Below are 11,380 nucleotides of genomic sequence, written 5' to 3' on the forward strand. Positions count from 1 at the left end.
GCCAATCCACGGACCCCCGGGGATCCCCTAAATGTTCAAGCCAAGTCTGGGCAAATACCACGCCGCCTTTCCAAGCACTCGCCGGCCTCTTTCTCCTCCCCACTCCCCCCCACTCCCACATCCCCCCACCCCCACCCCCCCGCCCACGGTTGCCCAGGGCCACGCGCCTCTACACAAACAGTCTCCAAGAGGGGCGCGGCCTCGGCCCTCTCCCCAGTAGCCTCTGGGACCCTGAAGCAGAGCCTCCGCCCCCACACGAGGCTGTACCCGCCCGCTCCACCCTTCTGCGCGCCTCCCGCTGCAGTGCGGCGGTTACTAAGACGCTAGCCTCTATCAACCAATCGCGTGAGCTTCTCAGAGTCCTCAACTGAGCCGGCCAATGAAAAGACAAATCAATCATTTGAAACAGCCAGTGGAGAATGCACTGCAGCGCGAGCAAAAGCTTTCTGATAGGCAGAAGTGGGGCCATCGTCCACCAATAACGAAGGGGAATTGACGGGAAGGCGGGAGTTGGGCCCCTAGATTGACATAGTTAGAGCCAATAGTATGTGAAAATATGTGGCCTCGTTCTCGTTATCCAATAAATGGCGAGAGGAGGCGGGTGCTTGTGGCTATATAAGAGTTCGGCAAACGTCGGTTGCAGCAGTCTGCGCGCCCGATCTTTTTCCGCTTCTCTTTCTGTTTGTCTCCGTCGCCGCAGCCGTTACCATGAGGGAGATCGTGCACCTCCAGGCCGGGCAATGCGGCAACCAGATCGGCGCAAAGGTAAGCGGTCGTGGCCCAGGTGGGAGTGTTCCCGGGAGAACGGAGCCGGCCTTGACCATTGCTGAGGGTGGCGGCAGTGGGGAAAGATGGCGGCTGGAGGGTCTGAGGCGCCTCCGCATTGCGGAGATAGTGGTTGCTGCAGCGCTTGGGGTCTGCTGTAAGTGAATGCAAAGATGGAAGGTATGGGGGGAATGGGGGAAGGGCAAGTCATGATTCCTGAGCTGCGCAGGTTCCCGGAGCTTCCGGGCCCGGCCCTGGGTGAGGCCCCTTGGGGAGAGCCGGGCGGGGGCGGGAGAGGGGAAGGAGGGGAGGGAGGGTTGGGAAGAACAGGACGAGGACTTGGCCTCGGCCGCCCGCCCGGGGCGTGGCCGGCTCCGCCCTGCGCCGCGCCGCACTGCACCGGCTGCACCGCCAAGCCCGCCCTCGGTGACTCAGGTCTATCTCTGCTTGATCGACCCGCCAATGTCTTCCAGTTCTGGGAGGTGATCAGTGACGAACATGGTATCGACCCCACCGGAACCTACCATGGTGACAGCGACCTGCAGCTGGAGAGGATTAATGTCTACTACAATGAAGCAACCGGTACATGGTTTAAATCTCTCTAGTTTTTCTCCCCTTTATAATCTCGTTCCTTTTCCTCATGACTAAAGACTGGGTCTTTCCTTTTTCCTTCCCTTGGCTTGCTCACCAAGCCTCTCTGACTAATGTCTTCTCTATTTCCAGGTGGGAAATACGTGCCCCGGGCAGTTCTGGTCGATCTTGAGCCTGGAACAATGGACTCTGTCCGGTCTGGACCTTTCGGACAGATTTTCAGGCCAGACAACTTTGTCTTCGGTAAGCAATTTTAATGTTTTATAAGTTTTTTTTTCCTCACCTCTCAGTTATTTAATTGACCTATTACACCCCTTTTGGGGGGAGGGCAAAGTGTAGTATGTCCCCTATCTTTTGGTGTCCTGAGTTAAGGTTATATAAGGTGAAAGGGGTTGGGGAAGAGCAATCACACACTGGTACCTTTGATATGTGGCAACAAACAGCATCACTCTATAGTTGCTTTCTCTTTCTGTTCCCCACCTGACTTTGTATTTAACAAATTCATAGAATATTAAAACTAGACATTAAAAGAATGGTTGTATGTATATTCAAAAGGGAAGTAAGAGTCAGTAAAATGACTTGCTCTCGTTTATTTAGCTTGACAGTTGTGTTCTTTCACTTGTTTCTTCAGCACCTTGACATGGACATTTCTGGTTGAGGAAGCATAGGGTGAAAAGGTTCTTTCTCACTTTAGAAAGCATCTTAGGTTATTGAAGTGACTAAGGAAGCTGCCTTCTGTGCTATAATGTGGTTTTTTGTTTGACCTATTAATGCTTGATTTAACAGTTGATATCCTAATATTTAGTGGTTGTTTCATCACCAAATTATGTGAGATTTTGTTTTTGCTTTTACTATTTAAAGTGATGTTTGATAGTGACTATCCATTGATTTGTTTGTTTTGGATTTAATTTTAAGTTTTTAAGAATTGAGACCCTGAGGTACTTGGGTCTTAATCTAGGATTCTGGAGGGGGAGAAAGAGGGAGCATTGGAGTTGTAGATGCTAGGATGCCTTAATAGCTAGCACAAAAGAAATGATTACTAATTCTTTCTTTCAGGCCAGAGTGGTGCTGGAAACAACTGGGCAAAAGGCCACTACACAGAAGGTGCAGAACTGGTTGACTCAGTATTAGATGTTGTAAGAAAAGAAGCGGAAAGTTGTGACTGTCTCCAGGGCTTCCAGCTGACGCACTCTCTGGGTGGTGGGACTGGGTCTGGGATGGGTACCCTTTTAATCAGCAAGATCCGGGAAGAGTACCCAGACAGAATCATGAACACTTTCAGCGTTGTACCCTCCCCCAAGGTATCGGACACTGTAGTAGAACCCTACAATGCAACCCTCTCAGTACACCAGCTTGTAGAAAACACAGATGAAACCTATTGTATTGATAATGAAGCCCTCTACGATATCTGTTTTAGAACCCTGAAACTGACCACTCCCACATATGGTGACTTGAACCACCTGGTGTCAGCAACCATGAGTGGCGTCACCACCTGCTTACGTTTTCCAGGGCAGCTTAACGCTGACTTGCGTAAGCTGGCAGTGAACATGGTCCCCTTTCCCCGTCTGCACTTCTTTATGCCTGGCTTTGCTCCACTGACTAGCCGTGGTAGCCAGCAGTACCGTGCTTTAACTGTGCCAGAGCTCACCCAGCAGATGTTTGATGCAAAGAACATGATGGCTGCTTGTGACCCTCGGCATGGGCGCTATCTTACAGTAGCAGCCGTGTTCAGAGGCCGTATGTCCATGAAGGAGGTAGATGAGCAAATGCTCAATGTTCAAAACAAGAACAGCAGTTACTTTGTTGAATGGATCCCCAACAATGTGAAAACAGCCGTTTGTGACATCCCACCCCGGGGCCTGAAAATGTCTGCCACCTTCATTGGTAACAGTACTGCCATCCAAGAGCTCTTTAAGCGCATTTCTGAGCAGTTTACAGCCATGTTTCGCAGAAAGGCTTTCTTACACTGGTATACTGGAGAGGGCATGGATGAAATGGAATTCACTGAAGCAGAAAGCAACATGAATGATTTGGTTTCTGAGTATCAGCAGTATCAGGATGCCACAGCTGAGGAGGAGGGAGAATTTGAGGAGGAGGCTGAAGAGGAGGTGGCATAAAGCTGTGCATCAGTTACTCTGTAAATTATGTTGAAAGCTGTATGAACTCTTTTTATTCACTCACAAACTTGTTTTTCTGATGTTCATGTCTCGCTGCGTTCTGCACTTGCTGTTTTCCTGTTCTTTGACATCAAATGCTGTACAGATAACACCATTAAAGCATTTTTCATAGTGCATTGTTCCGTCTCTTCTGTTCTTTTTGGTAAGCCTTACGAGTACTACTGCCAAATGTTAAACCATAAGTATGTCTTAAAGCTGTAAAAGAGAACAAGAACTGAGGAAACTGGCTAAATGTCAGACTTCCTAGAACAAAATGAGTTTCTCTGTGTTTTAATTGCCTGGGAGTTTCCCTGTTAAAATGGCTGCTTTCCCTTAAGGGAAGATACTGAAAGTTTATTAGTGGTAAATAAGCTTTTTGCTAATAAGAACTAAGAGTTACCTTGAGTTTCTTTGAAGATTTAAAAAATCCTTGTTCTTAAAGTTTATACCATACTTTATGGCTTTAAGGTTGCCATGGACCTTAATTAACTTGCAGGATATTTCCTTTTAGATTTTACCATACTAAAACCAATGCCATAGTTTATATCTGGATTATAGTTTTAAGTGTGCCCTACATTTGTTGGCCACAGGAGGACTTTTTACCTGAAGGTTGTACCTTCCTCTTAACTCTTGTTATTGACACTGGAAAAAACTATTAGTGGTTCCCAGACTTGAGTTATAAGGATTACTTTCTGCTAAACCTAAATCTGTAATTATTAGTGACAAAGCTACCTAAGTAATGCCACATTTTTTATTAGCATTTAGTTTTTTTAAATATTAAAAATTTTAATAAGTCAGGTATTTAATGTACGTAAACAAAACTTTTTGTCCCTGTAGGAGAACCTAAACCATGGCATTTTTTTAGGAGGATCAGTGCAAATACACAAAGGTGTGTTGAAAGTTTTGTTTCCCTAGAAGGGAGGGCAAAGGAGACCCTAGGCTGGACTGGGGCTCTGATAAAGAATGATTTTTAAAAATGGGTCCAGTAATGTTTGAAGTTCCTGGATTATAATTTCCCTTTACTCCATGGGTTGGTTTTGATATTTTTTTTTATTTTTATTTTGAATATTTTCCCCTAGTTACATATGTTTCATGTTCTTTCCCTCTCCCTCAAACTCCCCCAGTCCCCCTTAGCCGACGCACAATTCTACTACATTTGATATTTTAAAACGACTAATTAGGCACAAAGTCTGGCTCTTAATCCTATTTATGGCATATTTTTCTCAAAATACTTGTCACTTAGGTACGACTTACATACTTGGTATGAATCCTGTGTAGAAAGGTATCAGGCCTTGACTGTGGTAAACTTTGGTGTCTGGCCAGTGTTGTCTTGGTAGTCTCTCTCCCAAAGCGTAAACGGGATTTCTTATTAGAAACTGGGAAAATATTCTTTGTTACTTGCAAATGCAGAGTTTTTTTGGCTCATTAGTAACTATTGAAGAAAGCCAACATATTGAATTAAACTTAACTTGCCTGCCCTTTGAGAAATTGTATTTCCTGCCTTTGTATAAATGATAACTTGACATTAACATTTCTTTTTACTCCAAGGCCCTGTTGGTGCCAGATTCCTATCACTGAGGAAACTACTAAAAGCAGCCTGTGGAATGCTCTCCCCCATTTTGGCTTCAGTACATTGATGTTTATCAGGTTGGAATAATCTCACTGTCCTGCCAAATGGGAGGAAGATCAAGAGTGGTGCTCAGGACTTGTTAGTGAGCACCAGGTACCTGAAGGTGTCAGATGCTACAAGGCCTGTAAGAATTGGGTTTCTGTTTGGGTGCCATTGAGGAAGCACAATACTCCCCTAGCATCTAGAAAAGGAAGGATGGTGGGAATAATGTAAAAGAGAGTACAGGTTGGCAGACCTCCCCACCAGGTGAATGAATTGGGACAGAACTTCCCTATGCCATAGGGATTGAAATCTTGGGGGGGGGGGGGGGGGAGCAGGAAGAGGCAGTGATGTGAAACATGTAGTCTAATAATACTTATGCCCTTCTGTATGGGTCTCTGGGTGTCCCAGCCACCCAAACTGCCTGGTACAGGCCATATTCCACCAACCTGACCTGACAGGGAAGCTGTAAAGTGGTCAGTGAATTTTACCCAGGGCTCCCCTCCAGGCTTTAATGCTCTTTCTTTCCTCAATTCCAAATAGCACTACCTTTCCTTCTCTTCTAGTTCTTAACAGTGTTTGGCTGGGCTGTCACAGTTCTGAAGTTTTTCAGCTCCCTGCTTTCTATGGGAGCATTGAGAGATCAAGCAATAGCGGTGACTCCTGGACTAGTGCAGCTTTTGCAATACTAACATTTCAGAAGAGGCTTTTACCTCAACTTAATACTGCTTCTTAAATTCATGGTAGGGTGGGAGAGAGGGAGGAAGGGCCTTTCTGCCTCAAGAGCTGAGAAATTAAGGCTTTTCAAACTTATACCTTGTTTTTAGGGTCTTCTAAGGCAGCTTAAATCTGTTACTCTAGCTCCTGGCTTATCCATGAGGAACAGGAAATAAGAAGACGAATGGCAGAATTTTTAGTACCATTTTCCATTTAAAGTAATCCTTTCTCTCCCAGATTTTGTGTGCTTCCTTCATGAAGCCAGTGCTTTAAAAAGTCTCTAAGGGGCAGGTAGGTGGCTCAGTGGATAGAGAGTCAGCTAGAGATGGGAATTCCTAAGTTCAAATCTGGCCTCAGATACTTCCTAGCTATGTGACCCTGGGTAAGTCACCTGACCCCACTTGCCTAGCTATCTCTTACCTCTCTTCTGCCTCTGGTACCCAATATCAATTCTAAGATAGAAGATAAGGGTTAAAAAAAATAAAGTACCTGAGGAGAGTGGTAACCTCACAATTGTGGCACTGGGTAGAACTGAAGCAATGAGAAGGGGAAAGAAAGATTTTAGATGTGTGTAATTATGTTCTTTCTCATGAGGAGGCCAGCAGGGAGTTTAGGGGCTAGAGGGAAATGCACTTGCAGTCCCTTGTCACCCTTCAAGGCTGTTTGCTTTTGGCTTGGGCAATTTTTCCCTTTGTTTTGTGATTATCTTCAGTCCTTAGCTGCTAGCAGCCCCAGTAGGGAACACTGCAATGAGACTTACCACCTCATTTAACAGAGTAGCTCTGTATGAAGGAACTCAGTGACTTAAAACGTATCTAATTTTTACCTGGCTTTTATCAAATTCGTCCATTGCCTGCTGGACACCATCTCGATAATTGACTCCCATCACCCAAGTAAATCGTGGTACGAATCCAGCGTATCCTGAGTAGAGCAGAAGAGACAATGTCACTATTCCAGGGAATATCCAGCAGGAAACCCTAACTTCACTTTTGAAACTGCCTAGCACATCTTTTTCATTTATTTATTTAATTGGTTAATTTAGAATATTTTTCCATGGTTACATGATTTGTGTCTGGAACATCTTTTAACCTGCTTATGGGATTGAAATTCTGTGTGTCATTTGTTTCCTACTAGCTGTACCCTACCTTATAGTTCTTGACCCATTGGTACTCCCTTTCTGTGACCATGAAGTGGAAGGAGCACTGGAATTATTTTTTTCCCCACCGTTCTTTGTATCCCTAAGCACTTAGCCCAATGCCTAGCACATAAAGTGTCTTTAATAATTGCTTGTTAACTAAGAGTCAGGAGGCTTGGGTATGGGTCCTGGCTTTGTCATTTGCTTAGCTGAATGACCTTGGGCAAGTCATTTAGATTGTCTGAGCCTCAGTTTCCTCAGCTGTAAAATTGGAGTAATCCCACCAGTTCACCTCACAGGCTTGTTGTGAGGAGGAAATGCGTGTGAAGATGTGTAAGCTGCAAAATGCTGTAGGGGTAGTTTTACTGTCCATATGCCCCAGTGCTATCTGATAGAATGGTATGGACATGTATGGAAGAAACACAAGTGGAAAGTTTTGTTTGGGTGTTGCTTTTCCCTGCATCACACCGTTGGCCTCTTGGGACATGAACAGAAAGAAAGGTACATTTTTCGTTAAGGGTCTGAGTGTCAACATAGCTGTCCAAGGCTTGTGAGTAAGCAGGGTGCAGTGTTGTGACATCTGGGAGCCAGTCCAGCAAGCAGGCATGAAAGGACGACCACATCACCAGCAGTCAGGGCTTAGCCTCCTTCAGCATCACTTTAATCTTCCTTTTTGAGTCATCTCTCCCCTTCATCCACAGGCATAGTTTTGAACTCTAGATTTCCATGGAGCCAAAGTAATATGTCATCATCAGTATGACAGACTGGACGTTGTGTCTTGTCTGTCTCTAGTGTGAGAGGGAGGGTAGCTGGGACCTAAACATCTGGCCTGTTCCAAGGCCTTTGGTGTCCCTCTCATATCCACCTCTGATAGCAGAAACTCAGAGGGCACAAGAGCAATGGGCAGTGTGGAGGCAAGGCTGCATCTGAAGGAATGAAGGCTAAGAGAGAAAAAATTTTAGTTTAAAATCAGTGTATCAGACTCAGAAAGGACTTTAAAGATCAGATAATCTAATGCCTCATTTTACAGGTAAGACTCTTGAGGTCCAGATTGGTGAAGGGACTTGCCCAAAAAGTCTCAGCAAGTTCATGGCAGAACCAGGATTGGGACCCAGGCATGGCTTCGAGGCTCCAGCCACCCACCCGAGATGGCTTTGTGCTGGATCAGGTTGGGCTTGTCTAGCTTGGGAAGCTTCTCAAACCTGCCGATATCTAGTGTCTCTGGCTGGGGTGGCTGAGGAGCATACACATCTCTCCGGAAATGGTACTGCTAGAAAAAGGAAGGTGAAATTAGAGTCACCCCCTTAGCCTGGCTGAAGAGCCATATTCTCCACCTCCTTCCCATTCCCCTTCCCCCAGCCTACATTCTGGATCTCTGGAGAGGGATGGGTTCAATTGAATACTGACAGGGAACCCTCTATGTACCTGAGTAAATCCAGGAACTTCAGCATCCTTTTGAAGAGGGGGTGAGGTTTTCCACCCTTCCTTTCCATATGCCAGCCGCAAACCTGGATGCCCAACTTCAGGTTCATTGGCTTTCCTGCCTGGTGGACATGGTGGGTGAGGCGGGTAGGGCATGGTTTCACCAACTGTGTCTGATGGAAGCGCATATTGATTGCTTTCTGGCATGGTTATTCCATGTTGATCCGTCTCACAGGGTATATAGTGTCCTCTGATCTCAAAGTCCTTAAAAGGCTGGAATCCTGGGCGGATAAGGAGGTAAAAAATATGAATGGGGGAGAGTCCCTGAGTTGGACATAGAAAAGTGAAGGAGGTACATGCCTTGGCTTCTCACCTGAGTAATGAGGGAAATGGGGCTGGTTCTCATCCATCCATTGTGCATGGGATGTTTTATCATGGCTAAAATCTTCAATAAACTTGGGTTTACTGATAGGTGCCAACACAGAACATGGGCTTTTATTCACTGTTGGATCTGTCAGTATCTTTGCAGTGGTTCGGCCATAAGTGTATCCCACCTGGTATCGTAGTTGCGGGTAGAAGCCGGCATAGCTAGAGGTAATGAGTTGAAGTCAGAGAAAGGAGCAGAAATACCTGGTGGATCAGGCAATGGGGAATGCAGTCATGTTGGCTAGTGGAGACAAAGAGATGATGGCCTTGCCCTAAGGGTAGATGGCCAAAATCTTGCTGAGTGTACCAAATTCAGATTTGAAAGTCCTTAGACATGCGTGTTGCAGCAGCTAGGTGGTGCAGTGAGATTTAAAGTGCATGGTCTGGAGTCAGGAAGACTCATCTTCCTGAGTTCAAATCTGGCATCAGATATTAGCTGTGTGACCCTGGGCAAGTCACTTAACCCTGTTTGCCTCAGTTCCTCCATCTGTAAAATGAGCTAGAGAAAGAAAAATAGCAAATCACTCTAGTATCTTTGTCCAAAAAAACACCAAATGGGGTCATGAAGAGTCCTACAGGACTGACATGACTGAACAACAAAAAAATACAGGATTCCAGATCTGGGAGAACAGAGTCAATACAAGAATCTTTTTCATCCTTTTGAAGACACTGGGGCAGATTGTAAATCAGGGGGAAGGAGATGGAAGTGAATTAGAGAAGGCAGGGTGAAATTACTATGTGTGTTTCTCCCCAGAACCTTCTCCACAGCCCCTCAGCCATATCATTCCTCTACCTGATGGTCTAGTTTCCCTCTCTATTAATTTGCTTATCACCTGGTTTCTGACACCTTCCCTCTAGTCTTTTCTTCTTCCTAATCCGAATTTCCTAGTCTTCCCACTTGCCATTTCCTTGGCCCATGATGCCCCAGTTCCCCAAACTCTAAACTCCTAAACCTCCTGCCATTAACTCCAGTTCCTAAACAGGAGCCTTCATAAGCATTCTCACCCAGGAATATAGTGTGGCTCCGGTGTGAAGAGGCTGTGACCCTTAGCTGCTATCATTACAACCCCAGCACCTCCTCAACTGGGCTCAGCCTGGCCAGGACATCAGACCCCTTTGCTCAAAGGAGATTGTTACCTGGGCAACCATTGTGAAGAGATGGTACCAAGTCTAGAACAACCCCAGCAAGCCTGCTTCCTCCTTTTTATCCACTCCAGATTTCTGTGTGTTGGTTTAGCCTTTATGCCTCCCTAGGTTGTCTTAGTCTCTAAAGCCCTCAGGATTCGATGACCACCTGAAAACTCAAAACTTGCACCAGACCTAGGGATCACACATCTCACTGTCACTTTGTTGGGAGGGTGAATGGTAAAAGAACCCCTATCCTCCTGGCCCCCATGCACCCTCCCCATCCCTCCATCTTGTTTGGTCAATTTCCATGTGGTTTCTATCTTAAACCCAAGGCCTTTGACTAGTGGAAAATTTTACTACCTTATTAGATGACATTTATTTCTATTTATCAGTCAGTGATTTCAATTTTGTGGTTAGGGATAATCTTCCATAGCACAAAGTCATTCATTCTTCTTCCAAGAAGTCTTCCCTGATGGTTCTGCCCTATTCTTAACTCTCCCTTTTCTGAACCTTCTCTAGCACTACTATATACTGTGAAGCATCTTGAATTATTTTGTGTTTCCCATTGTGGTGTTGGCAAAAATCTTGCTATTATTGCAAGAGCACTACATTTGCAGTTGGCTTATGGACTCAAATCTCAACTCTGATACTTACACTGATGACTTTAGGTAAATCATTTCTCTGGGTTTCAGTTTCCACATCTCTTAAGGGAACTGGTCCATATATCTCTAGATTTAATGTTGCTGTAATTAGACTTTGAGCCCCCAGTAGACAAAAAATCATATCTTCTTTTCCTTCTCCCACATGGTAGCTGTCTATAACACTAGACAGGCACTCAGTTTCTCAATCTCGTTAAGCTGCCCAAGTTCCCTGTGCTTCCCCTGCTCCATCCCAGCTTTGTTGAACATTGAGTGAATTTTTGTCTCTAGATCCTTCTGATTCTGCCCGATGATGATGTCAGTGAGGTATGTATGTTTCCTTTTTAATAATTCTGCTGTTCAAAGGAAATCCTGATACATATAGGTCAAGAAGAAGGGCCAAAGAGCAAGAGGAGTCATTAATACAGAGACAGTCTCTGAACCAGTGAAATATATTGGTTGAGATTGTCCTCAATTGATAGAAAGTTCCATGTGTTTTGAGGGACAAAAGGGAAATTAGGAACATATAATAGATCCTTAGATAGGGGGTAGAGTGGGGTATCACCAAGGGCTCTAAAAATGTTGCCTGGTACTTCTTTTTTCTTTTCTCTTTTCTCTCCCCTCTATCCCAATTACCTAATCTACTGAGTCCTCAAGTCTTCCAGAGACTCTCCTTTAGAGAGAGAGAAGGTTGTAGACCCTGACCAAATTTTCTAACGTCAGCCAAGGAGTTTGAGGATTTAGGAATCCAGGGCTGCAGAAAATGGGAAGTGAGTGAACAAGGAAGCAAAAT

General features: G+C 45.1%; 2 protein-coding genes across 8 annotated transcripts; one reads left to right on the plus strand and one right to left on the minus strand.

Moving 5' to 3' along the window:
• Positions 1–659: 659 nt before the first annotated feature.
• On the plus strand, positions 660–3,649 carry TUBB4B (tubulin beta 4B class IVb). 7 transcript variants are annotated; one of them, XM_044663918.1, is made up of 5 exons: positions 660–765; positions 1,239–1,347; positions 1,489–1,599; positions 2,413–2,672; positions 2,709–3,649. In XM_044663918.1, the coding sequence occupies exons 1-5, from the start codon at positions 709–711 to the stop codon at positions 3,471–3,473; spliced, it is 1,302 nt and encodes a 433-aa protein (XP_044519853.1). In that variant the 5' UTR covers positions 660–708; the 3' UTR covers positions 3,474–3,649. The 7 variants fall into 7 exon arrangements, with proteins under 7 accessions (XP_044519853.1, XP_044519854.1, XP_044519857.1 ...); XM_044663919.1 differs by having other exon boundaries at positions 2,413–2,566; positions 2,639–3,649; XM_044663922.1 differs by having other exon boundaries at positions 2,413–2,529; positions 2,866–3,649.
• FAM166A (family with sequence similarity 166 member A) lies at positions 3,640–9,882 on the minus strand. The gene is made up of 7 exons (XM_044663924.1): positions 9,827–9,882; positions 8,769–8,983; positions 8,399–8,676; positions 8,117–8,243; positions 6,665–6,759; positions 4,771–4,888; positions 3,640–3,728 (listed from the first exon to the last, which is right to left on the minus strand). Exons 1-7 carry the CDS (start codon positions 9,880–9,882, stop codon positions 3,640–3,642), a joined length of 978 nt encoding a protein of 325 aa, XP_044519859.1.
• Between the last annotated feature and the right edge of the window lie 1,498 nt (positions 9,883–11,380).

The sequence above is a fragment of the Gracilinanus agilis genome, chromosome 2 (assembly GCF_016433145.1).
Source record: "Gracilinanus agilis isolate LMUSP501 chromosome 2, AgileGrace, whole genome shotgun sequence".
In the NCBI taxonomy this organism is placed as follows: Eukaryota; Metazoa; Chordata; class Mammalia; order Didelphimorphia; family Didelphidae; genus Gracilinanus; species Gracilinanus agilis.

Excerpts from the sequence above, each read along its gene's own strand:
- TUBB4B (XM_044663917.1), top strand. The coding sequence starts at position 709 with ATGAGGGAGATCGTGCACCTCCAGGCCGGGCAATGCGGCAACCAGATC. Across the intron at positions 766-1,238 it reads GCAACCAGATCGGCGCAAAG|TTCTGGGAGGTGATCAGTGA; the intron begins GTAAGCGGTCGT and ends AATGTCTTCCAG. Across the intron at positions 1,600-2,412 it reads GCCAGACAACTTTGTCTTCG|GCCAGAGTGGTGCTGGAAAC; the intron begins GTAAGCAATTTT and ends TCTTTCTTTCAG.
- FAM166A (XM_044663924.1), bottom strand. The coding sequence starts at position 9,882 with ATGATAGCAGCTAAGGGTCACAGCCTCTTCACACCGGAGCCACACTAT. Across the intron at positions 8,244-8,398 it reads AAGTTCCTGGATTTACTCAG|CAGTACCATTTCCGGAGAGA; the intron begins GTACATAGAGGG and ends TCCTTTTTCTAG. Across the intron at positions 4,889-6,664 it reads ACGAATTTGATAAAAGCCAG|TTTCTAATAAGAAATCCCGT; the intron begins GTAAAAATTAGA and ends ATATTTTCCCAG.